A 24,897-nucleotide genomic window follows, 5' to 3' on the forward strand; every position below is an offset into this window, starting at 1 on the left:
CATCGGGGTAAGAAGTTCGCCAGTCTGTTTTATATTTTGCCAATATTCTCCGAAAAGGGAAATCATGGCCCTTTGCGGCATGCCCTCCGTGCGACATCTAAAGTTCATCCGGTATCGCTTGCGCCAAATGGGATATTCACGTACCGGGATCGTCCGAGGTGTGTGTGTGTGTGTGTGTGTGTGTTGTGGTATAACGATCCTGCTGTTATGCATCCATGCCCCCAGTAGAGATTTGACAACTAGATTCAGCTATGAACTTGGTCCTGGCAGAGCCTTTCTCTCAGCTTCTACTCGATGTATGCTACTGTCGTCACTCCCTGAGACATTAATGAATCAACTGCGCTGCGACCCTTTTTGTTTTGCATACTGCTGCGTACGCACGTACTTCGTATACTACAACGTTCCATCGACGATAAGCCGTGGATGCATCGATTAGACTAGACTATCGATAAGGCAGCGGGCGGGCATCTTATCGATATCGATAAGTTTGTCGCCACTTTAGGAGGGGATGTTGTTTTGCCGCGTGTCGCCGCTTTGGATGCGTGGGCGCGATGAACGTGTATGAGCGTTGTGGGAGGCGGTTGTGCTTGTTCTGTGCCTGCGATCGCGTGGCGTATGCTAAACTTATTGAGTTATTCAAGGTAGAGTAATTTTAGCTTCAATTAGCACTTCGTAAGGATTGCGCGGCGCGTTCGAGTATTGACTTCGTTTTTGAGCGGAAATAAATGAGAATATATATATATATATATACACGCACATATAGGTGCGTTTCTATAGATGGAAGCCAACACCACCAACACCACACAAAATACTCGAGTTGACGCATCAAAGTCTAGTACGTTGATTGCAAGCATGGACTAGAGACTGCCGCAACAGAGAATAATCATGTATCTACGCGAGATCACATCTACATCGCGAAACTAGTTGCCTGGCATCATCGAGGTGCTTGAAGAGTATACGTAGAGCATGGAGATAGACCAAGTACACGTAAGTACGATCACAACTAGAAACCTTGTTAAATTGTACTCCAAGGCAAATCCTATTCATATTATAAATTTTAACAGCAAAGGCGTGGAAAACGCATAGATTCATGCACAGGGTGACATCCCTAAGACTCGACCACCAGACGCGCAACGACAACGGACGCGCGCGCACAACAAAGCACGCGAGAACGCGACAGCCTACGACCACTGGACACATACAGACAGAACAAAATCAAGAAGAAATGTTTCAAGTCATCATTTCATATGCAACGATCCTCGATCGTGCAGCTCCAGTCCACTGCGAACGGCCTCTATGATACAAAAAAGCTTGGACCCGCAGGTAACAAGTCGACCATATAGTAGACGAGGTATAATTTAAAGTAATAGTAGTAGTAAAATGCAAATCAATCCCAGACCCATAAGACGTAAAAGGAAAACAAAAACACTATTCGGAGAACACCCTGACGACCCAGTCATACCGAAAACCGACCCAGAAAAATGACAGCGGCGAGCAGACGCGTCGGCCGCGCAGGCAAGGCCGTGAGAAGAGAAAACACGAAGAAAGAAACGCTTAACCACCGAAACCGTAGAGGGTACCTGGAGAGAGAAGACGCGTTAGAGACGCGTCGAAACACGCGCAAGAAGAGAAAAACTTACGGCCCTGTCGCTTGAGAGCATAGACAACATCGAGAGATGTGACGGTCTTTCGCTTGGCGTGTTCAGTGTATGTGACGGCATCACGGATGACACCCTCGAGGAAGGTCTTGAGGACACCGCGAGTTTCCTCGTAGATCATGGCGGAGATACGCTTGACACCACCACGGCGGGCAAGACGACGAATGGCAGGCTTGGTGATACCCTGGATGTTGTCGCGCAAGATCTTGCGGTGACGCTTGGCACCACCCTTGCCGAGACCCTTTCCACCTTTGCCGCCTGCAGAAGAGAACGTTAGAGAAGGATGAGCAGATGAAGCCAGACAGGGAGATACTCACGTCCAGTCATGTTGAGGTGTTGTTTGAAGGTTGAAGATAAGAAGGAAGCGTGGTTGTGTAGACGCGTTGGTTGAGAATGGAGCTGGAGATGGAGATGGAGATGGAGAGAAAGAGAGCGCGGGAGGGCAAAGATGCTTCTATAGCAGGCGCTGCTGTCTCGGATCACGCGCTAGTGCGGCGGCCGGCCAATCAGCGGCCGCGTGGGGCCGGGCCTCTGATCTGGCGACGGATCAGTGATCCTGGCTCCAGCAGGCCTGGCAGCGCGGATCAGAGTGCTTGGAATCGGGAATCCAGATGCTGATGGCTGCTGCAACAGCCAGCCACGGCCATTCTGGTTCAGAATCGCAGTTGTGGTTGGGATCAGAGAGGCATTTGAGAGCCGTGATCCTGCGACGTGATTGGCCGGGCGGGAAGATCGACTCGCTTAGCAAAGCACGGCGTGCCAAGCCTTTTCTGATTCTGATTTCCCTAACAAAAATGCGCGCCAGAATCACGCTTATCGCAGCCTGCTTTCCGGATCAGAAAAGCGCTGGCCCAGATCACCCGCCCGCCCTCGCCCACTACAAATACTTTCCCCCACCCACTTTCTCCCGTCTTCCTTACAACTCCCTCACGCACTCATCTGTCTCCATCAACAGCATCAACTTTCCATCGCCAACTTTATCTCCTCCATCAAATAAAACACATACACAATGGCTCGTACCAAGCAGACAGCCCGTAAGTCACTTCATTCTTTGCCTCGCCTTACCGTCGACTCTCTTCGCTCGCTGGTGGCGCGTCTCCCCGTGTCCCGCGACGCGACTTCCCTTTTCACCACATTATTTTTTTTTTTGTCTAACATCCTCTAGGTAAATCCACTGGTGGCAAGGCCCCTCGTAAGCAGCTTGCTTCCAAGGCCGCCCGTAAGGCTGCTCCCTCTACCGGTGGTGTCAAGAAGCCTCACCGCTACAAGCCTGGTAAGTCCACGCGCCTTCATACCTGTTGTCTCATCATCTTCTAACATCTATCCCAGGTACCGTCGCTCTCCGTGAAATCCGTCGCTACCAGAAGTCTACCGAGCTCTTGATCCGCAAGCTCCCCTTCCAGCGTCTGGTTCGTGAAATCGCTCAAGACTTCAAGTCCGACCTTCGCTTCCAGTCCTCTGCCATCGGTGCTCTTCAGGAGTCCGTTGAGGCTTACCTCGTTTCCCTCTTCGAGGACACCAACTTGTGCGCCATCCACGCCAAGCGTGTCACCATCCAGTCCAAGGACATCCAGCTTGCCCGCCGTCTCCGTGGCGAGCGCTCATAAGTTCTTTTTCTGTTCTTGACATGGGTCGAGGTTAATTTGGGTTGGCGATTATGGGGGCTTCTGTTTTTATTCCTCTTTTCATTTTATCATGACACTACTGGCGAGAAATGATGGGCTTTGTTTTTGCTTTATGGGTTTACCTGGGTCTATTTGATTTTCCTTTATTCCACAATTCAACTGAATAGCACAATGGTCAACGAAGGCAGCGACCGTAAGACGTCGCGTCTATTGAAATGTATATTATCGAGACCAACTTGATGACAAGAGACTTTGATGTCTACGACAGCATGGCTTTGCCTTCTTGGCCCTTTCTATTCGTGCTATTAAATCAGTCGCTGCTAGCTAGTAATAAACTATGCCTCTGAACGCGCTTAATGTCTTCTAGCTAATGACCTGTAACGACCCCGCGGATGACGATCCTGTGGTGGTGTTTCAGGTGATGCTTACGTACGTAGTCGCTACTATGTGCCGGATTCTTAGCACTTTCTACAAGATCGTCGTAGCTGTTGAAACTTGAAACTTTTTATCTGTGTGCTAGGGTGCGAGTGGCGGTGAGTTTGGTGTCGATATACATCGACGGGGATGTGTGTATATATATATATATACGTGTATCTACATACTCGTCACATACGGTACGTCACTGGGACCACAAGCCAGACAGATGATCTTACAATTACGTGCCAGAGTCGAGACATGTCTCCTCCGGTGCACAACAGCATGCAACAGGTCGGATTCCGGGTGTATATAAACACTACTCAGTATAACTATACGCACAAGCAAGCAAATGCTCGCGTCATGGAAGCACGGAACTCGGCACGTGTGGGCTCGGCATCTCGTACTGGAACGGCTTAGCGTGCCGAGAGTTGCTTGCAGCTTCGGCCGTTCGGGCTTTTACTCGTTCGTTTTCGAGCCTTATGAACGCTCTGAATAACAGCATTGATTCTGGCCTCGAGCAAATCATCGTTGCAAATCTGCAGCCCAACGACCCATGGCCCCCAGCTGGCCAATCAGCCGGCGCTCGTCATCCTGCATAACTCTTGCACCGACTCGTTGCAACCGCAGACGGTGGACTGTCATTCGCTGGGAGACGGAAACGGCCCTGTAGATTCTAGTTCTACGATCGCACTGGCGCGCTTAAGGGTGGAGTCAAGGAAAAAATTTGGATAGGGGATTGGAAGACTAGGAAGTGCGTGGAAAATGGACGTCCTGTTTAAAAAGGGGACGCCCGCTCTCCTGGTGGCGATATCCAGAGTCTGCCAACACTTCTACTCTGTACTATCGCCACAGTAAGAGTTTCGCTTCTTCATTCGTTTTCCTTTCTCAACTACTTACTTCACCACAGCCTGCCTTCCTCAACCTGGGGGGGAAGAGTGAAATACACATCACGCCATGGCTGAGAACTCGGACAATGGGGTCGAAAAGCCCAACCCGACTCGCATCCCCTACTGGCGCATGGTCATCGACCAAGCCGGCATCACCCCCGAGGTCGAAAGCTACCCTTACCCCGGTTCTGGGACAGAAGAAGACCCATACGTCGTGTCATGGATCCCCAACGATCCCCGCAACCCAATGCTGTTCTCTACCTCGTATAAATGGTTTATCACCATGTTGATCGCCCTCATCACCATGGTTGTCGCTCTCGTGTCATCGGCATACAGTGGTGGTGTGTCTGAAATCACGGCCAGCTTTGGCATTGGCGATGAAGTCGCCACCCTCGGTATCTCGCTGTTCGTCCTGGGTTTCGCCATTGGGCCTTTGATGTGGGCGCCCATGAGCGAGATGTTTGGTCGTCAGATCCTTTTCACCTCTACCTATGCCCTCCTCACTGCCTTCAACGCTGGCTGCGCCGGTGCCCAGAACTCTTGGACTCTGATCATCCTGCGTTTCTTCGCCGGTTCCTTTGGATCCTCGCCCCTCACCAATGCCGGAGGTGTCATCGCCGACATGTTCCCTGCCTCCCAGAGAGGTCTGGCAATGAGCTTCTACGCCGCTGCACCGTTCTTGGGTCCCGTGCTTGGTCCTATCATCGGTGGATTTCTAGGCGAGAATGCTGGATGGCGCTGGATCATGGGACTGTTGGCTGCCTTGTCCGGCACGCTCTGGATCTTGGGAAGCTTGCTCGTGCCTGAAACCTATGCGCCTGTCCTGCTTCGCCGACGCGCGGCGAAGCTGTCGCAAATGAACGGTAAGGTTTACACGACTCGTGTTGATTTGGAGCGTGGCAAGATCACCATATCCCACGCCTTCAAGACTGCGCTTTCCAGGCCGTGGCTGCTGCTGCTCCGGGAACCTATCGTGTTCCTTCTGTCTGTCTACATGGCTATCATTTATGGAACCCTGTACATGCTTTTCAGCGCCTACCCCATCGTCTACCAAGAAACCCGAGGCTGGAGTCAGGGAGTGGGATCTCTTCCGTTCCTGGGCGTTATGGTTGGCATGTTAATCGCAGTCGCTTACAGCATCTACGACAACAAGCGCTACCAGAAGGCAGAGAGTGATAATGGCGGATTCGCCCCACCCGAGGCCCGCCTGCCCCCTTGTATCATCGCCTCTTTTACCATTCCCGTCGGTCTCTTCTGGTTTGCTTGGACAAATTCGCCCTCCATCCAGTTCATGGCAAGCATTGTGGCCGGCGCGCCTTTCGGTTTCGGAGTCGTTCTCGTCTTCCTGGCTATCATGAATTATTTGATTGATGCCTACACCATCTATGCTGCTTCTGTGTTGGCTGCAAACGCCGTGCTACGTTCGCTATTCGGTGCCGCCTTCCCCTTGTTCACCACCTACATGTATGCCAACTTGGGTATTCACTGGGCTTCGTCCGTCCCGGCCTTCCTGGCCGTTGGCTGTATCCCCTTCCCCATCCTCTTTTACAAATACGGTGCTCGCATCCGCGCCAAGTGCAAGTATGCCGCCGAATCTCTTGCCTTTATCCAGAGGTTGCAGGCCAATGCCAAGGAGGCCGAAGCAGCACCGGAAGAAGAGGAGGTAGAAAAGGAGAACTTCGACCGTGACGAGGCTCCACCACCACACGACATCAGCTCAGACTCCGACGGTGAGGGTGACGCAGAACGGCCGCAAAGCCGCGCTCAACGTGTTCACTCGCGCGCGTCCACCCGAACGGCGGGCAGCACCCGTAACATCCGGGACGATTATGAGGGTAATCCCTACGATATCGACCGCGTGAACACTAAAGACTCGGACTTTAGCCTTCGCAGGAAGTCGGCTGCATAAGTACCTTCTCTCACTATCCCTCTCTCTTAATCTCCCCTTCTATTCCCATCTCTCTCTCGCTCTCTTGTATTTTTCTTGTATTTCTTTTATATTGAATAATGTCGGTTCTCTTGGCAATTGCATATGGCTCAGGGATGAGCCGCGGAGTTTATTATTTGGGCATATCATTAAGTACATAGTATATAGCTAGTCAATACACATACATATACACATAAATGACACATAAAACCCGGTAGATTGCACGGATTCCACGTGACCCGGGCGGACCTATGCCTAATCACAATTTCGTATCGGAGTTAAAGAGCGCACGCAATCTTATGGGCTGCTTAGCTCCGTGATTATTCTTTCTGTTGGCTTCCCTATTTATTTTCTTGTCTTCCACCCCCTCCCCCTCCCCTTCTCTCTCCCCTTCCTGCTTGTTTGCCATATCTCATTATCTGTCGCTCACTCACCATTGTTCGTTTTTGGTTCCTCTATCTCTCTCTCTCTTTCTTTTTGGGGCTGTTTCTCGCCTGTCTGGTTCGGCAGTCATTCCCGATTGACTCATTCCCGCTATACAGTAATCGATATCCAGATAAGGCATACTATACACTAGCAGCCACATTCATTACATTCCACGCCTCGAGGCTATTCGCTGCGAAAAGAGCATTGGGGTACCTCTCTAAATCCCCGGTCTGTCGAAAGACCCATCGCAATGCACCGGGCGATAACAGACCTGGTTTCTTTGGCGGGACGACGACCGGGAAACACTCTGAAGAACAGCAGGATCAATAGATATGCGCAGCGACGGCCAAACTCGACCAAAACCGATCCTCTCCCAGCAAAGGATTCATCTTCTTCTCCTTCCACCGCAACAGTGACTTCTCCCTCCGTCGGTTCCGCAGCATCCGCCGCTGGAGCAGCCGCTCCGCCGTTGAGAAGTCGCAGTATATGGGATAGAGTCAAGACAGGCCCCATTGGCCGCTTTGGAGATTGGTATACACAAGTACAGCTCAGACGACCGTACACCACACAACTCGCAAGCAGTTTTATCATTTATCTGGCTGGCGATCTTAGTGCGCAGCTGTTTTTTCCAGCCGACGTCAAACCGACTACGTCGGAAGAGTCGCAGCAATCTGCCGTCGCGAGCGATGAGAAGCAGGATGATCAAAAGCCTGTACTCGCAGGGTATGATCCGTTACGGACCTTGCGCCATTTGACTGTCGGTGTTGTATCGGCTATTCCTGCATTTAAATGGTTAGTAGATTTCCCCTCCCCCTTCCCAACTGATGTTGATCTACACAGTATATTTATGATTGATACGGGTTTATATATTGCAGGTTCATGTTCTTGCACCACAATTTCAACTACACGTCCAAATTCCTATCAATCGCCACCAAGGTCGCCGTACAGCAAGCCGTTTTCACTCCAGTGTTCAGCACATATTTCTTCAGCGCACAATCACTTCTAGCGGGTGCCTCGTTGGAAGAGACATGGGAACGACTGAAAAAGGCCCTCCCTCCGAGTATCGGGAACAGCATCAAGCTGTGGCCAGCAGTCACGGCTTTCAGCTTCATGTACGTTCCACCGCATTTCCGAGCAGTGTTTGGCGGCGCAATTTCTGTGGGATGGCAGACTTATCTCAGCTGGCTCAACCAGAAAGCCGCTCGAGAGGTTGCGGCAGCCGAAGCCGCTGAAAGAGTCTTGCATCCTACAGATGTGCGAATTTCGCAGGCGGCTTGAGAGATGTGGTATATAGTAATGGCTGTTGATACCCTAAGATCTTTTTTCCTTTTTAGCGCCCACTGGATTTGATTGATAGATTTGCGTTCTGGTTTTGATTGCAATCATAGATTTTTTAGAATTTATAGATAGATAGATAAATATATGGAAGATGCAGACGTGTCACTGCATGCATTATGTGTGTACAAAGTTCAAGTGCGCGGATTGATCTATGCGTTGATAAAATCCGTAGATAAAGATAAGTCGCGTCATCCGCACATCAGAAACTTCCTCGCAAGCATGCCCGTGGATGGTGTCTTTTCCGACCTCCATACTGCCATGTCAACGAAAACGACATGCGATCCGGCGAGAAACAGGACGACGATAGCAGTGACTACGGGTCCGATTTCACCTCCGACGAGGAAGAGCTTCTGAACGAACTGCTCGAGCGCGTCGTTGCCGCTGCGAAGCCAACAACAACACCGTCAACGCCGCCATCCGAACAGCACAATCTATCAGACGCCGTGCATGACCTCCAGCCACTATCGCAACCACTGCTAGTTACGGATATAGAGGATTATGAAGTGCCTCATGCAGCGCGCATCCCGAAGGTCCTGGGTCGGGAGGCTTGGAGTCCTGCGTCAAAACGCGTATGGCAGCAGAAGCAGCATTTACCACCACCACCACCACAACAGCTTGCACAAAAGTCCCAGTCAAGCTATCCCTCGTCGTTACAAAACCACGCCCGCTTTTCGTCCAGTGGTATGTATTTGAACGAAGATTTTTGTTGGCTCGCGTTAGTTAATAGAAAAGCTGACATCCTGACAATCTAGCGTCTAATAGAACGCGAAGGATCCAGTGAAGGAAGACCGCGAGAGTTAGAAAGACAGCAAGCACGTGAGAAGAAATGGACAGAAACTCAAGAAAAAGCTGATGCACAGACAACCAATGATACAACAGCAGCAGCAGCAGCAGCAGCAACAGAAGATGCCCATGCCCAGCAACCCTCGCCGCTCCAACGATTCCGCAAACCGCCGAATAAAGCGCTCTCAGTATCAGATTTGATTGCTCCTGCTTGGTGCGAGCTACAATATTTGTATACACTGACGAAACATGGACGGAAACGGGCAACGCCGGCTATGAAGCAAGGTAGTGCGGTGCATAAAGTCCTTGAAGATGAAGTTCACACCACGGTGCCAATAGATATCACGACCAAAGAGGATGGCTGGGCATTGAGGATATGGAATGTAATACAAGGACTTCGCACACTTCGGGAGAATGGGATGACACGTGAGCTTGAGGTTTGGGGGCTTGTCGAGGGTGAGATCGTCACCGGCGTCATCGACCAGCTTTCCTACATATGCCCAAACCCTAAATTGGAGACGACTGCTGCCGAACACTACGCCGAGGCCGAAGCTTCCAGGGCCGTATTGCCGGAGTATCAGATGTCGATTACAGATTATCTCTTGTCGCCGTCGGGGGGCGGAAGGAGATTTGACGAAATGTGGAAGGATACAGACGAACCTGCTATCGAGGCCGAAGACGAAGATTACTTGGCGGAGCTCGACCAGTCGTATCTCGATGTTCCAAGAATCTACATGACCGACATAAAGACCCGTGCTAGTCGTTCTATACCTTCTGTATCGAGTACATCATTTCGTCCCACACGTTTGCAATTGCAGCTTTACTATCATATGCTTAATCGATCGGTGACGAGTGACGACGTGACGATGGAAATGATTGCTCAACGCTATGATCTGAACCCCGGGCGTCCATTCACGGATGCCTTTATTGCGGAAGTCGGCGGCTTGAACGAGGAATACTTCGATGCTTTATCTTCGCCAGGCTTGGGCTCGGATGATCCCGACTACGTACAGGGTGCGAGCAGTCAGGATTCAATTAGCATTTTGCTTTCACACAACAACTTATCCAGCCTTTGGAACCTGATGAGGAAACACCTCCGCTACACGTTTCTTCCTACGTACCACAACAAAGATATAGCGCCGTCCATTCCGGCCGCGATGCAGCCTGCATCGCTTGAATTATACCCTACTGTTCTTTCTCCAGTTCTTACTGCCAAATATCTGTCGTCCGCAACAGTTCCAGAAGGTGTTGCACCAGATGAGTTAGGCAGTCGTTCTTTTCTTTTTGACCCTTGGGATTTGACATCATATGCATCTGACCAACTGAATTGGTGGCGCGGCGACCGGGAGCCGCGAGGAGTCGAGGTGTTTGATGCATGGAAATGCCGGATATGCGAGTTCCGCGAGGAATGCGATTGGCGACAAGCAAAAGAGTATGAACTGGCTACGCGCCGGAGGAGGTTGCCGAGAACAGCGATGGATATGCTTGGGGCATAAGCTTCTCAAAGCACATATGCTACTAACATAGCTAAGACTCAACCGAGAAAGAGTTGTTTTCTTGAAAAACTATTTCATTCTACTTCATTTGCTAAGTCAATACGGATAAGCGCGAACCTCATCTTCCTTTTCAAGGTCCAGCCCATTCGCCAACTGCTCCTCATGCTTCCTGTCAAGATACTCCAACAAAACCTCGCCGTACTTCTCCTTGCCTTTATACACCGACACGTCGTCCCCCCATGATCGGATCGCCGATGCCAGCCTCCCCGGTACATATGGCTCTTTCACGATCTCAGTGATGGGTTCAAAATATGTCCTGATGGTAAAAACCACGGCACCAGACCGCGGCAATCGGCGTAGAGACTGTCTCTCTGATCTGAAAAAGTGGTGCTCGATTGCACGGTTCTTCTCTGCCGTATTCCAGGAAATCCCGGGCTCGTCTTCGGACCCAATGCTGCTCGACCATGCAAGCTGGTCATCAACCTGCAAAAAATAATTGTTGCGCAGCACCGGGTCTTCCGGTTTGACCCGTCGGAAGAAATTCATCATCCCCTTTTCAAGCTTCTCACGATACTGCGGCACGTCGCCGGACGTATGAATCTCGCTGAGAGGCATGCCGAATTTGTCCTCCAGGCGCCAGAATCCGGCGAGCAGAACGGCGCCGGCGAGGAGGTAGTACTGTCCGTCGGGCTTTTCGAACATGAGTGCCAGGTCGTCCTGTACAAGTCGCGCCGATGTGACCATTGGATCTTCGGGAAGCGGCCGCTGGACGATGTTGAATGATTCGCCTGTGTAGAGATTGTCTATTCCTACGGAACTTTTGCGGAACATGCTTGGATACCGAGCTGGAAGATACGAAGCTCTGACGAAAATTTCAACAAACATTAACTGATTCTTTCTCGAGAGAATACACATTGACATAGAAGACTCACAATTCTTCAAGCAACTCAATCGCACCGTCCATGGCTTCCGGCGCTGTTTTGCAACATTTTGACCCACGCTCTTTAATGCGACGAGCCTTATCAGCGTGAAAGCGGGGATAATGATTATCCAGTTCTGTATATATATTTAGAATCGAGTATACAGAAAAGAAAAAGAATCAGTTGAATACTAACCAATCCACTCATCCCATTTCATGCTCCTCAATCCCATAGTCACGAAGTATTTTCTATTTTATATACGCAAATTCTATTAGCCATGCCAATTCCAAAATGGACAAGTAATCTAACATACGGTCCATATCGAAAAGGACGATACAAAAGCGGCTTTGTCGTTTGCACATCCCAATTTGGATAAGGTGCTGGTTCTGGTCTTTTGAAGGGTGATGGCGTCCATTCTATTTCATTTCTTAGTGGAAACAAACAATACCTAGGTAACAATAGTTAAAATGATATATATACATACCGCCAAATTCCCGCTTTTTCTTATTCTTCTCAATGTCCGGCGTTGACGGTCTGGTTTTATGTTGCTGTTGCTGTTGTTGATAACGAGATCGCAGATTCTGTAGTAATGCGTATGTAATCCAGGCGAACGAGGCGAGAATTGTGATACTTAGAATGGCATCGTGGATTTGGCTGGTGTGTTGGAGGAGAAAGGCGTGGAGTTTGGTGGTGGTGCTGCTGACGATCATTTTGAGGTGTCTCTATAAAGTTCTTAAACTGAGGGGAAAGAAATATATATGGAAGAAAAAACGAAAAAAAAAAAAAAAAACCAGGCGAATGTAAGAGTTAAGATGAAGATTTTTCGATTGCCTAGATGTAGATATAGACGATCAGACTGCCCGGCACGCTCTTCTAGACCAGTACTTATAACAACAATCGAATCCATTAGAGTAGAAAGAGATAAATAAGCTTATCTCTGCCTAGTGATAAAATGTGTCTATTGGATACTTACTATCCAATAGATAGTAGGAAGTTGTGCTATCTTACAAAAGGCAAATCGAGTCCTAAAGCGGGTGCGGAATCTTTTACCCTTTTAGGAAAGACCATGAGGAACACCGTAAAGCGTCGCGATGGGCTGACTGTTCTGGTATTCCAGTAGGTATAGACCTATACTTAAGGATCGATTCGATATGTAGAACCAGAAGGTCTTAGGGAAGACTAGTTACTGTGACAGTCCATCGATGGTGTTAGTTTGTCGTCGTCGCAGCAAGCAATATTCACCCCACTGGCGCTTGAAACGGGCCGGAACAAACGGTAGGTCTGGGATCCATGAAACCCGGCCAAGGATCGATGTTGCCGCCGCATCCAAGAATTTCTCGCAGGATAGCTTCTCCCAGTTGTCTGTGTCGTGAATGTAGTCCGGTTCCAGGCTGGTTGCTGGCTGACTAGGGAAGTAGGAGTCGACGAGGAACATACACTGAGAAATATCGGTCTATTTTTGGCGTTATTATATGTAAATAATATCAAGTCAGACATTTAAGCGGGAAGAAAGGGAAACAAGACATACGTATTTAGATGGATCTCCCTCGTTTCGATCGTTCATTCCCGAGGGAATCGCAGATGTGCCGGAGAGCAGCTCTTGGATGCTGGAACTGTCGTCGAATTCACCAGGTAACAAACCGGAGAATTCACTTCGCACAAACTTCGCTCGCATAGACTGTGGCAGGAAGAAGGAGGAAGGAAACCGGTACCATTCCTTGCCCAGGCAGAGATATCCTCCCTTCTGTGCAATTCCCGGTGCTTCGAGAGCGTCATATACTCGCAGAGGGGCACCATAGGCGGTAATCATACCGATGGACCTATGAAGGCCCGCGAAGGTAGAAAACAGCACGAATGCTGCGACAGCGAGCAATTTGACTCGGCCTGGTATTAGGCCCATAAGGGTTCCTGGTTTGTTTGTTCCAAGATATTCTAATATCAGATGAAATGCAAGTGCCGCATTGAGGACAATGAAGGGATACGCTGGATACATAAATCGTTCTTCCTTGTGAGGTTGAATCGTGAATATTGCCATCCACACGTAGAAGGGTGAGACGAAAGCGAGCGATCGTACGAGGGTTTGACTCGAATTAGAAGCACGAGATCCAAACAAAGCCTGTAGAATGAGCAATGGCGCAATGGACACTGCTAGAATAAACCAGACATTGAAATTTAGCAGCAGATTCCGAATATAAAATGTCCACGGCTCGGTGCCAAAAATGTTGGGTCCCTTCCCTTCCCCCCCGAATACATTGTACGCGACAATGTTCCAAGGAACCATTGCAAATCTTTGGAAGAAAATAGAGTCGACCGCAACTTCTAGCCCCTACTAATGTTAGCATGTTTATCGTTCTGGTCGATCAGAGCCATACAAGGATCACAAAGCACCTAATGCCTCCATTGATAATCTGCCAAATCGCATTTTGCAGGTTCCCAGAAAGCGCCGATGTGAGGATTACCTCTGCGAGCAAGGGAAGCAGTAGCGCTCCAGCAAATGGCCAGCCGATGATGGCACCCGTGGCAAACCACATGATGCCTTCTGCAACTTTGTTCTTGCCCCGTCGATCCAAAAACGCTGCCAAGCCGAGCATCGAAGCGTACATCGTAAAAGTAGACGGCAGGAAAGCGGTAGAAGCATGAAAAAGCCCTGGGCTAAAGGTGGCAATGCTTAAGAAAAGCACGCCGATTCTAGGATTGAGTGTTCTCGAGATCGCGGAGTAGAGACGGGTTTCGCAAGCAGCGCAGACGAACGCCAGGGCGCCGCGAATCGCAAAAAAGTGAACCTTTTTACGTGGGCTCCAAAAAGAGCTCGTTTTGCCTACTATGGCGTGTAGAGTAACATACAGCCAGCTTCTGATGGAATATTCGGGCGAATATTCCCATGTTTGTAGTCCGTAGCCATGGTTAAGGTAGTGCGTAGGCTCCCAGTAGTTGAAAACTTCATCGCAGTCTTGAATTGGCGCATGTGCAGCTGAAATCGCTCTGGACACGAGGAATGCGTAGAAAGCAACGTTTAGTGGTAGAATGAATGGCGAGGGCGTCTTTCTGAAAACACGTATCCTCAGTGAGCCTGGCTTTCACGGGTTGTTTCATTGAGATCTCGAGATACCTCTTTGGCCCGCGAGATACGCTGTGCGAATCGCTGGAGTGTTCATCATCAGAGGATGACATTATGCTGAGCCAGTCAACTCACGCTGTTAAGTCCATGCGTGAGATTCCTGTTGAACGTCTTGGAAGGGAAAGAAAGACTTGGGGAAGGAGCTGTGCTTATCGATAAGCCTAGGCGCTAGCCAATCAGGCAGCTCCGAGGAAAAAAAAGAAAAAGTGACCGCCACATTTCTGCGTCGGCATTTTCTGCGCATCAACATCTTCTCTCCAGTTGGTCATTTTGGCTGCTTTTTGTTTTTATTTCTGAGATTGCAAATACATACAATCATGGAAGATTATCCTAATAACCAAATGCAACCGGAAGAAGCACGGCAATCTCTACCAGAACCCTCCAGCAATGCCGTGCCTACTCCGCTTGAAAGCAACAGCGATTTCTACAATACACCGTTGACTGGCCAGACCCCTGTTTATCCTGCAGTAAATACAGCTTCAGGGCCGGATGAACAGATCGAAACACCTCATGGCCCTGCACCTGCAATCCCTGGCTTGTCTATTCAGGACAATGCCGTCGCAACGAAACCGCTTGAAGAAGATGACACTCGAAATAAACCCGAACTTCTAGCCGAGACCCAGAGCACAGAGAATGTACAGAACGCACACGATTCTATGAATACAACAAGCGGCGCTATCCAGGCAGCGCAAGTCATGAAGACCGCCACAGGCACTGAAACCACTGACACAATGGAGACCGAAGAAACAACAGTAGATCAGCCTATGACGACAGAAGAAGAACATCCGGAATGGGAGGTGGACTCTTCACCATATGAATCCTCATCAGAAAGTTCGTCAGATTCTTCAGATGATAGCGACGAAGACGAGGAGGATTACCCTATCTTGTCGGCAGAGGAAACCGCCCGGATTCTCATGCAGGCAGAAGGTGGCTCAGATGATGAAGGTGATGCAAAGATGGGTGGTGGATCTCATATACGGACAGCAAACGAACAAGCTGAGGTCGCTCCTCCGATTCCTGACATTACGGTGACTCCAGATATGAAGATTGTGCCGCTCGGTTATTTAGAGACCCTCGTTGAGAACATTATACTTATCAAAGCTACTGTGTCCGGAGACTACCAGGTTCTTGAAAGCAACTCACTTTTGTGTCTTGAGGATAGAACTGTCATTGGTGTGGTAGCGGACACGCTGGGACGTGTTGAAGAACCTTTGTATACGGTCAGATACCAAGACCCGGCAAAGATCCAGGAGCTTGGCCTTGCGCCAGGAAAGCAAATCTACTATGTCGAGAGCCACTCCGAATATGTGTTCACCCAGCCCTTGAAGGGCATGAAGGGCAGCGACGCTTCTAATTTCCATGATGAGGAAGTCGCAGAAGATGAAATTGAATTTTCAGACGATGAAGCAGAGGCCGAATATAAACGAAGATTGAAGCAGAAGAAGAAAGAAAAGAGGGACGGTGCACTTGGTGGGAAGCAGAGAAAGGAAATTCCTGGACCTTCGCCACTTGGCAGAGCTGAGTTGAATTACGATGATGATGAGGATCGAGCAGTCCACGATGGCTACACTCCGCTTGCTCGTCCCAAGAACTACCACGAGATGATGGGCCATCAAGAAGCGCACATGGAGGCATCCCCCGCCGCCAACAATAGAGGCAACTTTCGAGGCAGGGGACGAGGCCGAGGTGGCTTTGATAGAGGGTCTGGACGTGGCCGAGGCGGTGATAATCGTGGAAGAGGCAACCACCACAATGGTCGTCGACCGGACACGTCCCAATATCAGAATTTCTCAGCACCGCCACAGGCTGCTTTTCCTGCTCAACAATATGCTCAGTACCCTTCATACCCACAACAAGCACAGCAGCAAGTTCAGCCTCAGTTCCCCCATTTTGGACAAGCACAAGCAGCAGGCATGCCGCAGTTTCCATTCCAGATGCCATTCCAACAGAACCCATATCCAAATTTGCCGGTAGGAGCTCATATTAACCCAGCATTTTTCGCTGCACTGCAACAACATCAGCAACCACCACCGCCAACACAGCCTGTCGCCGCGATGGCAGCACAGCCTCAGCCCGGCTCGTACAACCAAACGGCGTTCAGTCAAGTGCAAGCGCAATTGGATATCTTACGGCAGTTAGCGGGCAATGGGAGTGTCCCGCCCCGATGAAAAGTTTATTTACGTGTTTTCTTTATACCCTTGGGATGGTATGGACAAAAGCATTATTTCAGGAGTTCTGTCAGTTTAGGCAATATAAAATTTCTTTTTGCTTTCTGGATTCTAGAGATATAGCATGTTATGGTATTACTTGAAGCTTAGGTGCTAAGACATCATTATATTGACATATTTGTATGAATATGAGTATATCCCGCCAACGACGAGCAATGTTGAATGTCTAGATAGGCTTGAGGCCTGTGAAAAAAAGCGTGATAGAACAGCAACGAAGATACATCATGCTCAGAAAGTATTTTGCTTGAAGCTCTTTGCCAATACCCAAAAGTTTTCCATCTTTGACCGCGTCAGAGTTTCCTTCGCCGCAGCGTCAGTTTCGCAAACCCGAGCACCCAACCATTTTCTGAAAGCTCTTGTTCTTTGTTGACCCTCCCAGAGGAGGGTACAGCTGTTGGAACCGAGATCGCGCAATTCACCATTTTCGTCCTCAGCTTTTAGCCAGGATGATAATGCCTCACGGTTGCCCTCGCGTTGAGGACCTGGACCAGCGTTCTCTGTCCAATCGATGCGGTTTAGCATCAATTTTTTATACGCATTTATCGAATGAGAGCCACCTTCCACAATGACGAGGTTTACTTTGGGGTGCATCACACATACGCCAGTAAGTGCCATTTGCTCGGCGTTCTTACTGATCTTGAAGCGGTGGCGACCATTGGCAAGACTGTCGATTCTGTAGACGCACATGTATATTCCTTTCTCAGCGTCCTTTTCCTGCTGTAGAGCAAGTTTCTCTTGTCGCTGTTCCTTTGTTAATCTGCGTTCTGCATTGGCTGCTTCGTGTGTTTCTCGGCGCTCTGCAATTTCACGATTTACACGGGCCTCCACAGCCGTAGGATCTTTGACGGCTTCTTCTCCAAGAACTCGCATCAGATTGGATTTCTTGACTTTTGGTGGAGGAGCTGGCTCGAGACCCAGCCTAATCTTTGCCTGTTGTTCCTTCAAATCTGCCATACGGCGTTGTCGGCGCAGCTTCGCCTGTTCTTTTGATGTGAGATACATAGGCTTCTGCTGTGGAATCAACTTCTCTTGGGGAGGATCCAGTAGAACAGGATGTTGTACGTAGATCGTGACAAGAGTATCATCGGTGTTGATTTTGATATTCGCCGAATCGTCAATCGCGGCATAATTATCACCGTTGACCAAACCTTCATCCCACCATTCTAAAGCGGGAGGCGCGGGGACTTCAAACGCTCTCTCGAGACTCAAATCTTCATCTACACCGGCTTGGCGGGCCATGCTCGCAATTCGCTTTTTCATCTCCTCCATCTGCGCCTGACGGCGCAAAGCCGCTGCTTGCGCAATGTATTTCCCTTTCTGATTGAAAATGAGCTGCTTCGATAAACGGGGCTTCGACGTGGCGTGAAGACTGTCATCGTAATACGGATTCTGTTTTATTTCTTCCAAAGAAGGTCCTGACAGGTCTAGACCTGGCTTCTGTTTTGAGACCGCGACCGGCGTCTGTGACCGGCGATTTGCCATGGTCGTAGCAAATTTAGGCTGGGAAGCACCACGACCCTTTGGCCCTCGCTGGTCTTGACCTGCATCACCTAGGAGAGCAGGATGAAGGCCTACTCCTAAGCCGCCCCGTGCCTTGGGTAAATCATCCTCGTAGCGGGTTGGTGGTGGTTCAATAGACGTGGGTGTAGGCGTCGCTGTCGGTTGAGATATAGCGGCGTTCACTTTCCCAGTTGCGGCAGCCACCCTTGCTCTCATCTGCTCAAGCCTAGACATCGCTGTCCCAGTGCTAGTAGCAGGAGGTGTCGGTGCTGGACTGGGTGAATTCGCTCCGGGACCACCTCTGGCTACTTGGAGTCTTGCCCTGACCTCCTCGGCCTTGGCCCTGGCTTCGGCGACCATGCGATCAATATCGACTTTGCTTTTGGGCGCGCCATTGCTACTGGGCATGGGAGAGCCATGGTTGGATCGCGATCTCTTTTGTGCGTTCAGTTCTTCATCCTCCGGGTGAGGCCTCTTCAGCGACGCATCGGACATGATGGAGGTGCAAGATACTACTCACCCACGACTGTAGTTCCTGACGAGCGGGGTAGCGAGAAAGGCGCCTGAAGCAAGAAAAAGAGCGGGATCGAGATATCACAATGCTGATATAGGTGTCTGTTTTTCAAGAAGTGACGTGACACGCGCAGAAGTTATCGCGGCACCCGCTAAGAATTAGGCAATCTGCCATCATTGGTGGAATCCAGAGGCGGTGAGTAACAGCAATAAATTTTCCCCAAAAAAAGTTTCTCGAGCTTGCCGTTTCCCGCCAAAGATTCATTCCATTTTGGAGATCACAATTGCTTTTCTGTTGTCGTTAAACATGGGTGTCCGGCCTTGATAAGGCGCCTCGATTATGTCTTCCTTCGCCCGTCCTGTCGCAAGTGAGCTTGCGGCGGTCGACTTCTCAGTCTACTCGTCTGAGGACATCAAAAAAATATCGGTCAAGCGCATTTTCAACACCCCGTCTCTTGATTCACTTCATAACCCTATACCCCATTCGCTATACGATACAGCCTTGGGAGCTTGGGGGGATCATGTGTAAGTGCTGATGTCTTATTTATTTCAACCCAATTAGAAAATTTATCTATCAGCGTTTGGCAGATAGCTGATATACTCTTTTGTAGCTGTACAACCTGCCGTGCGAGCTCTTGGTCGTGTCCAGGCCACCCGGGCCACATTGAGCTACCTGTTCCTGTGTGGAATGTGACTTTCTTTGACCAGACATATCGTCTTCTTCGAGCAAAGTGTGATTTCTGCCATCGCCTGCGCATGGCCCGTATCGACGTGAATGCCTACGTCTGCAAACTTCGACTGCTCCAGTATGGATTAGTAGACAAGACTGCTAAAATCGATACCATAGGCGAGGATGGAGATGATGGTGCTGTCGATGCTGATGAAACTGGAAAGGTTGATCCTCAGACAAAGATAGAGCTTCGAAATAAATTCGTCAAAAAGAGCATACGCGAGGCCCAAAGACAGGGCGAGAATGAGGCTTTCTTCACAGGGCTCAAGAATCCTGTGGCTGCAGAGCAACGTCGAGAGTTAATAAAGGAATTCATGAAGGCTATTGTGGCGGTCAAGAAGTGCACAACTTGTCACTAGTAAGGCTCTTTCCCAGTTTGAGATTTGGTGGATCTCTTCTCACATTTGCACAGTGTCTCTCCAGGATACCGTAAAGATCGTTACTCCAAGGTATTCCGCAAGGCCCTACCCGAGAAAGCAAAGGTAGCGATGAAACTGGCTGGAATGACAGCACCCAATCCTCTCATCGTCCTGCAGGAGGAAAAGAAACTTCTCAACAAGACTAAAGAACAAGAAAAGCAAGCCGCTGCTATTGGACAGGTCACTGAACTACATGGAGCAGAGGAGGAAGTTGTCCGGGCAAACGCTGCGGTTGATCATCAAGCCGGTAACCAAGCCGGTTCCGAAGGTGGTCAACAGTTTGTCCCATCTCCTGAGGTCTATGCTGCTATCTGCTTGTTGTTCGAAAAAGAAAGAGAAATTTTGAACCTGGTCTATAGCTCGCGGCTTGGATCAAAAGTTACTCCTGATATGCTGTTCGTGAAGAACATTCTCGTTCCACCGAATCGTTTCCGTCCACCTGCGCAGCAGGGAGGAGAAATAATGGAGGCACAGCAGAACACACCGTTTACGCAGATTTTGAAAACGTGTGATTTAATAAACATGATCAGTCACCAAAGGCAGACAGCTGAGTCGACCGGTGCTGCAATGCGAGAATATCGGGACCTGCTCCAAGCCATGGTTACTCTTCAGGAGCAAGTCAATATGCTCATTGATAGTGATCGTGGACCTGCTGGATTTGCTGCCTCGCGGTCTGCGAATGGCGTTAAGCAGCTTCTGGAGAAGAAAGAGGGTCTATTCAGAAAGAATATGATGGGCAAGCGTGTCAATTATGCTGCTCGAAGTGTCATTTCTCCTGACCCTAGTTTGGAGACACATGAAGTCGGTGTTCCTATGGTCTTCGCCAAAAAGTTAACTTTCCCTGAACCGGTTACGTCTTTCAACTTCCATGAATTGAGAGAGGCTGTGATTAATGGGCCAGACAAGTACCCTGGTGCATCGGCTATCGAGAATGAATGGGGTCAGGTTGTGAACCTCAAATTCAAGACCCTTGACGAACGTACTGCCCTTGCCAACCAACTACTCGCTCCCTCGCACGCAAAAATGAAGGGAAATCGTAACAAGAAGGTTTACCGCCATCTTACCACTGGTGACTACGTTGTTATGAATCGTCAACCCACCCTTCACAAACCTTCGATGATGGGACATCGTGCGCGAGTCCTGCCAAATGAACGGGTCCTCCGGTTACCTTACCCAAATACAAATTCGTACAACGCTGATTACGACGGTGACGAGATGAACATGCATTTTCCACAGAATACGTTAGCTAGAGCAGAGCTCTCAATGATTACAGATGCAGACCGTCAGTACATTTCTTCGACCGACGGGAAACCTCTCAGAGGCTTGATTCAGGATCACATCACAGTATCGACATTTTTGACGAGCCGAGATTCGTTTTTCGATGAAGAAGAGTACCAGCAGCTTCTGTATAGTTGTTTGCGTCCTGAACATGCCAACACTGTCACTGACAGAATACAGCTTCTTGAGCCGGCTTTCATTCGTCCACGGCGTCTTTGGACCGGTAAGCAAGTTATTTCAACTGTTCTTAAGAATATCACGCCACCGGACAGGAGAGGTCTTAATCTCCAAGGGAAATCATCAACTCCCGGCGAAAGGTGGGGAAAAGGGAACGAAGAAGACAAAGTCATATTTAAGGATGGCGAGCTTCTTTGTGGTATCCTCGATAAAAAGCAAATCGGTGCTTCAGGCGGCGGCTTCATCGACGCTATTCATGAAATCTATGGCAACGCAATCGCAGGAAGCTTGCTTAGTATTCTCGGACGGCTTCTTACTCGCTTGTTGAACATGCGGGCTTTTAGTTGTGGTATCGACGATCTTCGATTGACTCCAGAGGGAGACCGTCGACGTTTGAATATTATTGAAAAGGCCAACTCACTTGGACGCGAAGTGTCCTTGAAATATGTCACCCTTGATAAAAATCCCAGTTCGGAGCAAGATGCCGAATTACAAAGACGCCTGGAAGATGTCCTACGCGACGATCAAAAACAGTCTGGCTTGGACAGCGTCTACAACTCTCAAACAAGGAAGCTTACTTCAGATATCACCGCCGAGTGTCTTCCACACGGCCTTATCAAACAGTTCCCTTGGAATCAAATGCAGCTGATGACTACAACCGGTGCTAAGGGTTCAAGTGTTAACGCCAATCTGATTTCGTGCAACCTTGGACAACAAGTTCTCGAGGGTCGTCGTGTTCCAGTCATGGTAAGCGGCAAGACGTTGCCGTCTTATAGAGCTTTCGAGACTCACCCGCAAGCTGGAGGTTACGTGTGTGGCCGTTTCTTGACTGGAATCAAACCCCAGGAGTATTATTTCCACACCATGGCAGGTCGTGAGGGTCTTATCGACACTGCTGTCAAGACTGCGAAATCAGGTTACTTGCAGCGTTGTTTGATCAAAGGCATGGAGGCCGTTAAGGTGGAATATGATTCTTCCGTACGAGATACTGCCAATGGAGGCGCTGTCATTCAGTTTGTTTATGGTGAAGATGGTCTGGATGTCGCAAAGCAAGTTCATTTGCAAAATTTCAGCTTCCTGGCACAGAACTACGTCTCCACTATGGCTCAATTAAACATGACTTCGGACTTCCGCTCACTTGAGAAACCAGAAGTCTTACAGTGGCATAAGGATGCCTTGAAACAGGCAAAGAAAGCTAGCAAGAAGGATATAAAAGATCCGACTTTGTCCGTATATCATCCTGGTGGACACTACGGCAGTGTTTCAGAAGCCTTTTCGTTGGCCTTAAAGAAGGTATATAAACCTCTTGTCTCTTTTTCAGTTTACAGTAAGCTAACAGTGATTTTGTAGTACGAGGAAAATAATTCCGATAAGCTCCTCAAAGACAAAAAGGCAGGTGTTGCTGGAACATTGAGCAAGAAGGCCTTCGAAAGCGTTTTACAAATGAAGTATTTGAACAGCGTGATCGATCCTGGTGACGCCGTCGGTATCGTTGCTGGCCAGTCTATTGGTTCACAAACAACCCAGATGACACTGAACACGTAAGATTACTCTCATCTCTCCTATTATTCCCGTACTAACTCTCCTTGGCAGGTTTCACTTGGCAGGTCACAGTGCTCGTAACGTCACTCTTGGTGTTCCTAGACTTCGCGAAATTGTGATGACGGCTAGCAAGAAGCCTATGACTCCAACTATGTCGGTGGAAGTCATCAAGGAGTTAAGCGAGGAAGCTGGACAGTCTTTCGCAAAGGGAATTAGCAGACTCAGCATCGCCGAGGTTATTGATACTCTTCAAGTGAGAGAGAGCACAACTTCTGGCAAGGGTGCAAAAGCGAAAATATACGACATTGATATCAAGTTCTTTGACGCGAAGGAATACTCCGAGGAATATGCCATTACGAAGCGCGACCTCGTAAGAGCACTCCAGGATGAGTTTATACCTCGGTTCATGAAGATGATCAAAGCCGAGATCAAGAGACGTGAAGACGAAAAGAACCTCAAGTCCATTACAGCTGCTCAGCCAGATATTGGTGTGTCGATTGGTACCACTGAGTCTTTCGAAGGTGCGCCCCGAGAAACACAAACGACACAAGGAGGAAACGATGGCGATGAAGCAGATGAGGATAATGAGGACGATGAAGAAGATGCCAAGCGTGCGAACAGCAAACAGAATCGTGATAACCAGGTTAGCTACGAAGAGCCAGACGAAGACGAAGATAGGATAAGGAGAGACCAGGACGACTCGGATATGGACTCAGATGATGATGAGAGCAAACCCCAAAAAGAGAAAACGCAAGGGGACGACTCGGAATCATCTGACGATGAGGATGAGATTTCCGCTGAAGCAAAGCTTGATAGGACGGACGCCAAGATGCGTGCAGAGGAGATTATGGGCAAATACGACGATATCAGTTCATTTAAATTCGATTCGAAGACCGGCAATTCTTGTTTCATCCGACTAGAGTATTCTATCGGCACACCGAAGCTTTTAGTCCTTCCCCTTGTTGAAGATGCGGCTCGGCGTTCGGTTATTCAGGCAGTTCGTGGTCTTGGTGCGTGCCTTTACAACCCCGCTGATACAGAAAAGGACGAGCCAGCCACCATCGATATTGAAGGTGTGAATCTGTTAGCCATGCGCGATTACCAGGATTACATAAACCCGCACAAGATCCGCACGAACTCGATTCATGACATGCTCATTTACTATGGCGTCGAGGCAGCTCGTTCCACCATCATCCGTGAAATGTCAGATGTCTTCTCTGGTCACAGTATCACCGTCGATAATCGTCATCTGAACCTGATTGGTGACATTATGACACACAGTGGTGGCTTCAAGTCCTACAGCCGAAACGGACTCATCAAAGAAAGCAATTCTCCTTTTACAAAGAGTTCATTCGAGACTAGTGTTGGCTTCATGAAAGAAGCTGTCCTTGAGCGGGATTACGATGATCTGAAGAGTCCAAGTAGTCGTATTGTTGTCGGACGGCTCAACAATGTCGGCACTGGTGCATTCGATATCTTGGCTCCTGTGGCATAAACTTGTATAGATTGGTTTACTTCATCGAGAGTTTCGTTGTACTTTGAACGTCGCCATGTGCATATAGCAGCGTTTGTTCCTTTGTCGTTTGGAGTTTGGAAGCCTTTCTTTCTTTTCTCTTTCTCTCTTTTTGTTTCACGATTAGACGACGTCCTTTGTCTTGCAATTATTGAAAAAAAAGTTTTGTATATTGGAGCAAGATGTCTTTGCCAACCTGTAAAGAAGTACGTAGTAAAAAGAAATGCAAATATCTAAATAAATTGTTTCCAATTTATAGCTGAGAAAGAATGTACACGACTCTTTCCGTGGGTCTGGTTGTTGACTGTTTTGCCTGTGAAAGACTTAATATAGGTATCTAAGGTGTTCGACAGAATAGTAACAATGATTTTTGCCTGAGGGTGAATAGCGTATCATCTACTT

At 49.0% G+C, this 24,897-nt stretch overlaps 10 protein-coding genes across 10 annotated transcripts; 6 read left to right on the top strand and 4 right to left on the bottom strand.

Annotated features, from left to right (window-relative positions):
- Window positions 1–1,554: 1,554 nt before the first annotated feature.
- Window positions 1,555–1,985, bottom strand: UA08_00913 (Histone H4.1; the record flags this gene model as incomplete). Its single annotated transcript, XM_020260772.1, has 3 exons — window positions 1,555–1,580; window positions 1,641–1,916; window positions 1,976–1,985. The coding sequence occupies 3 exons, from the start codon at window positions 1,983–1,985 to the stop codon at window positions 1,555–1,557; spliced, it is 312 nt and encodes a 103-aa protein (XP_020124421.1).
- A 682-nt stretch (window positions 1,986–2,667) lies between these two features.
- UA08_00914 (histone H3) lies at window positions 2,668–3,265 on the top strand (the record flags this gene model as incomplete). Its single annotated transcript, XM_020260773.1, has 3 exons — window positions 2,668–2,692; window positions 2,824–2,931; window positions 2,988–3,265. The coding sequence occupies 3 exons, from the start codon at window positions 2,668–2,670 to the stop codon at window positions 3,263–3,265; spliced, it is 411 nt and encodes a 136-aa protein (XP_020124428.1).
- Window positions 3,266–4,654: 1,389 nt separating this feature from the next.
- Window positions 4,655–6,496, top strand: UA08_00915 (hypothetical protein; the record flags this gene model as incomplete). Its single annotated transcript, XM_020260774.1, has 1 exon — window positions 4,655–6,496. One exon carries the CDS (start codon window positions 4,655–4,657, stop codon window positions 6,494–6,496), a length of 1,842 nt encoding a protein of 613 aa, XP_020124427.1.
- A 694-nt stretch (window positions 6,497–7,190) lies between these two features.
- Window positions 7,191–8,218, top strand: UA08_00916 (hypothetical protein; the record flags this gene model as incomplete). Its single annotated transcript, XM_020260775.1, has 2 exons — window positions 7,191–7,732; window positions 7,816–8,218. The coding sequence occupies 2 exons, from the start codon at window positions 7,191–7,193 to the stop codon at window positions 8,216–8,218; spliced, it is 945 nt and encodes a 314-aa protein (XP_020124426.1).
- A 335-nt stretch (window positions 8,219–8,553) lies between these two features.
- On the top strand, window positions 8,554–10,557 carry UA08_00917 (hypothetical protein; the record flags this gene model as incomplete). The annotated part of the gene is made up of 2 exons (XM_020260776.1): window positions 8,554–8,959; window positions 9,041–10,557. 2 exons carry the CDS (start codon window positions 8,554–8,556, stop codon window positions 10,555–10,557), a joined length of 1,923 nt encoding a protein of 640 aa, XP_020124425.1.
- Window positions 10,558–10,653: 96 nt separating this feature from the next.
- UA08_00918 (hypothetical protein) lies at window positions 10,654–12,187 on the bottom strand (the record flags this gene model as incomplete). Its single annotated transcript, XM_020260777.1, has 5 exons — window positions 10,654–11,419; window positions 11,490–11,613; window positions 11,673–11,725; window positions 11,791–11,893; window positions 11,962–12,187. 5 exons carry the CDS (start codon window positions 12,185–12,187, stop codon window positions 10,654–10,656), a joined length of 1,272 nt encoding a protein of 423 aa, XP_020124430.1.
- A 473-nt stretch (window positions 12,188–12,660) lies between these two features.
- Window positions 12,661–14,648, bottom strand: UA08_00919 (hypothetical protein; the record flags this gene model as incomplete). Its single annotated transcript, XM_020260778.1, has 4 exons — window positions 12,661–12,930; window positions 13,006–13,803; window positions 13,850–14,522; window positions 14,587–14,648. The coding sequence occupies 4 exons, from the start codon at window positions 14,646–14,648 to the stop codon at window positions 12,661–12,663; spliced, it is 1,803 nt and encodes a 600-aa protein (XP_020124429.1).
- A 264-nt stretch (window positions 14,649–14,912) lies between these two features.
- On the top strand, window positions 14,913–16,763 carry UA08_00920 (hypothetical protein; the record flags this gene model as incomplete). Its single annotated transcript, XM_020260780.1, has 1 exon — window positions 14,913–16,763. One exon carries the CDS (start codon window positions 14,913–14,915, stop codon window positions 16,761–16,763), a length of 1,851 nt encoding a protein of 616 aa, XP_020123794.1.
- Window positions 16,764–17,051: 288 nt separating this feature from the next.
- Window positions 17,052–18,818, bottom strand: UA08_00921 (hypothetical protein; the record flags this gene model as incomplete). Its single annotated transcript, XM_020260781.1, has 1 exon — window positions 17,052–18,818. One exon carries the CDS (start codon window positions 18,816–18,818, stop codon window positions 17,052–17,054), a length of 1,767 nt encoding a protein of 588 aa, XP_020123795.1.
- A 358-nt stretch (window positions 18,819–19,176) lies between these two features.
- UA08_00922 (hypothetical protein) lies at window positions 19,177–24,477 on the top strand (the record flags this gene model as incomplete). Its single annotated transcript, XM_020260782.1, has 5 exons — window positions 19,177–19,361; window positions 19,448–19,924; window positions 19,979–22,733; window positions 22,791–22,981; window positions 23,034–24,477. 5 exons carry the CDS (start codon window positions 19,177–19,179, stop codon window positions 24,475–24,477), a joined length of 5,052 nt encoding a protein of 1,683 aa, XP_020123792.1.
- Window positions 24,478–24,897: the final 420 nt, after the last annotated feature.

The sequence above is a fragment of the Talaromyces atroroseus genome, assembly GCF_001907595.1.
Source record: "Talaromyces atroroseus strain IBT 11181 chromosome Unknown scaffold_0, whole genome shotgun sequence".
Lineage (NCBI taxonomy): Eukaryota > Fungi > Ascomycota > Eurotiomycetes > Eurotiales > Trichocomaceae > Talaromyces > Talaromyces atroroseus.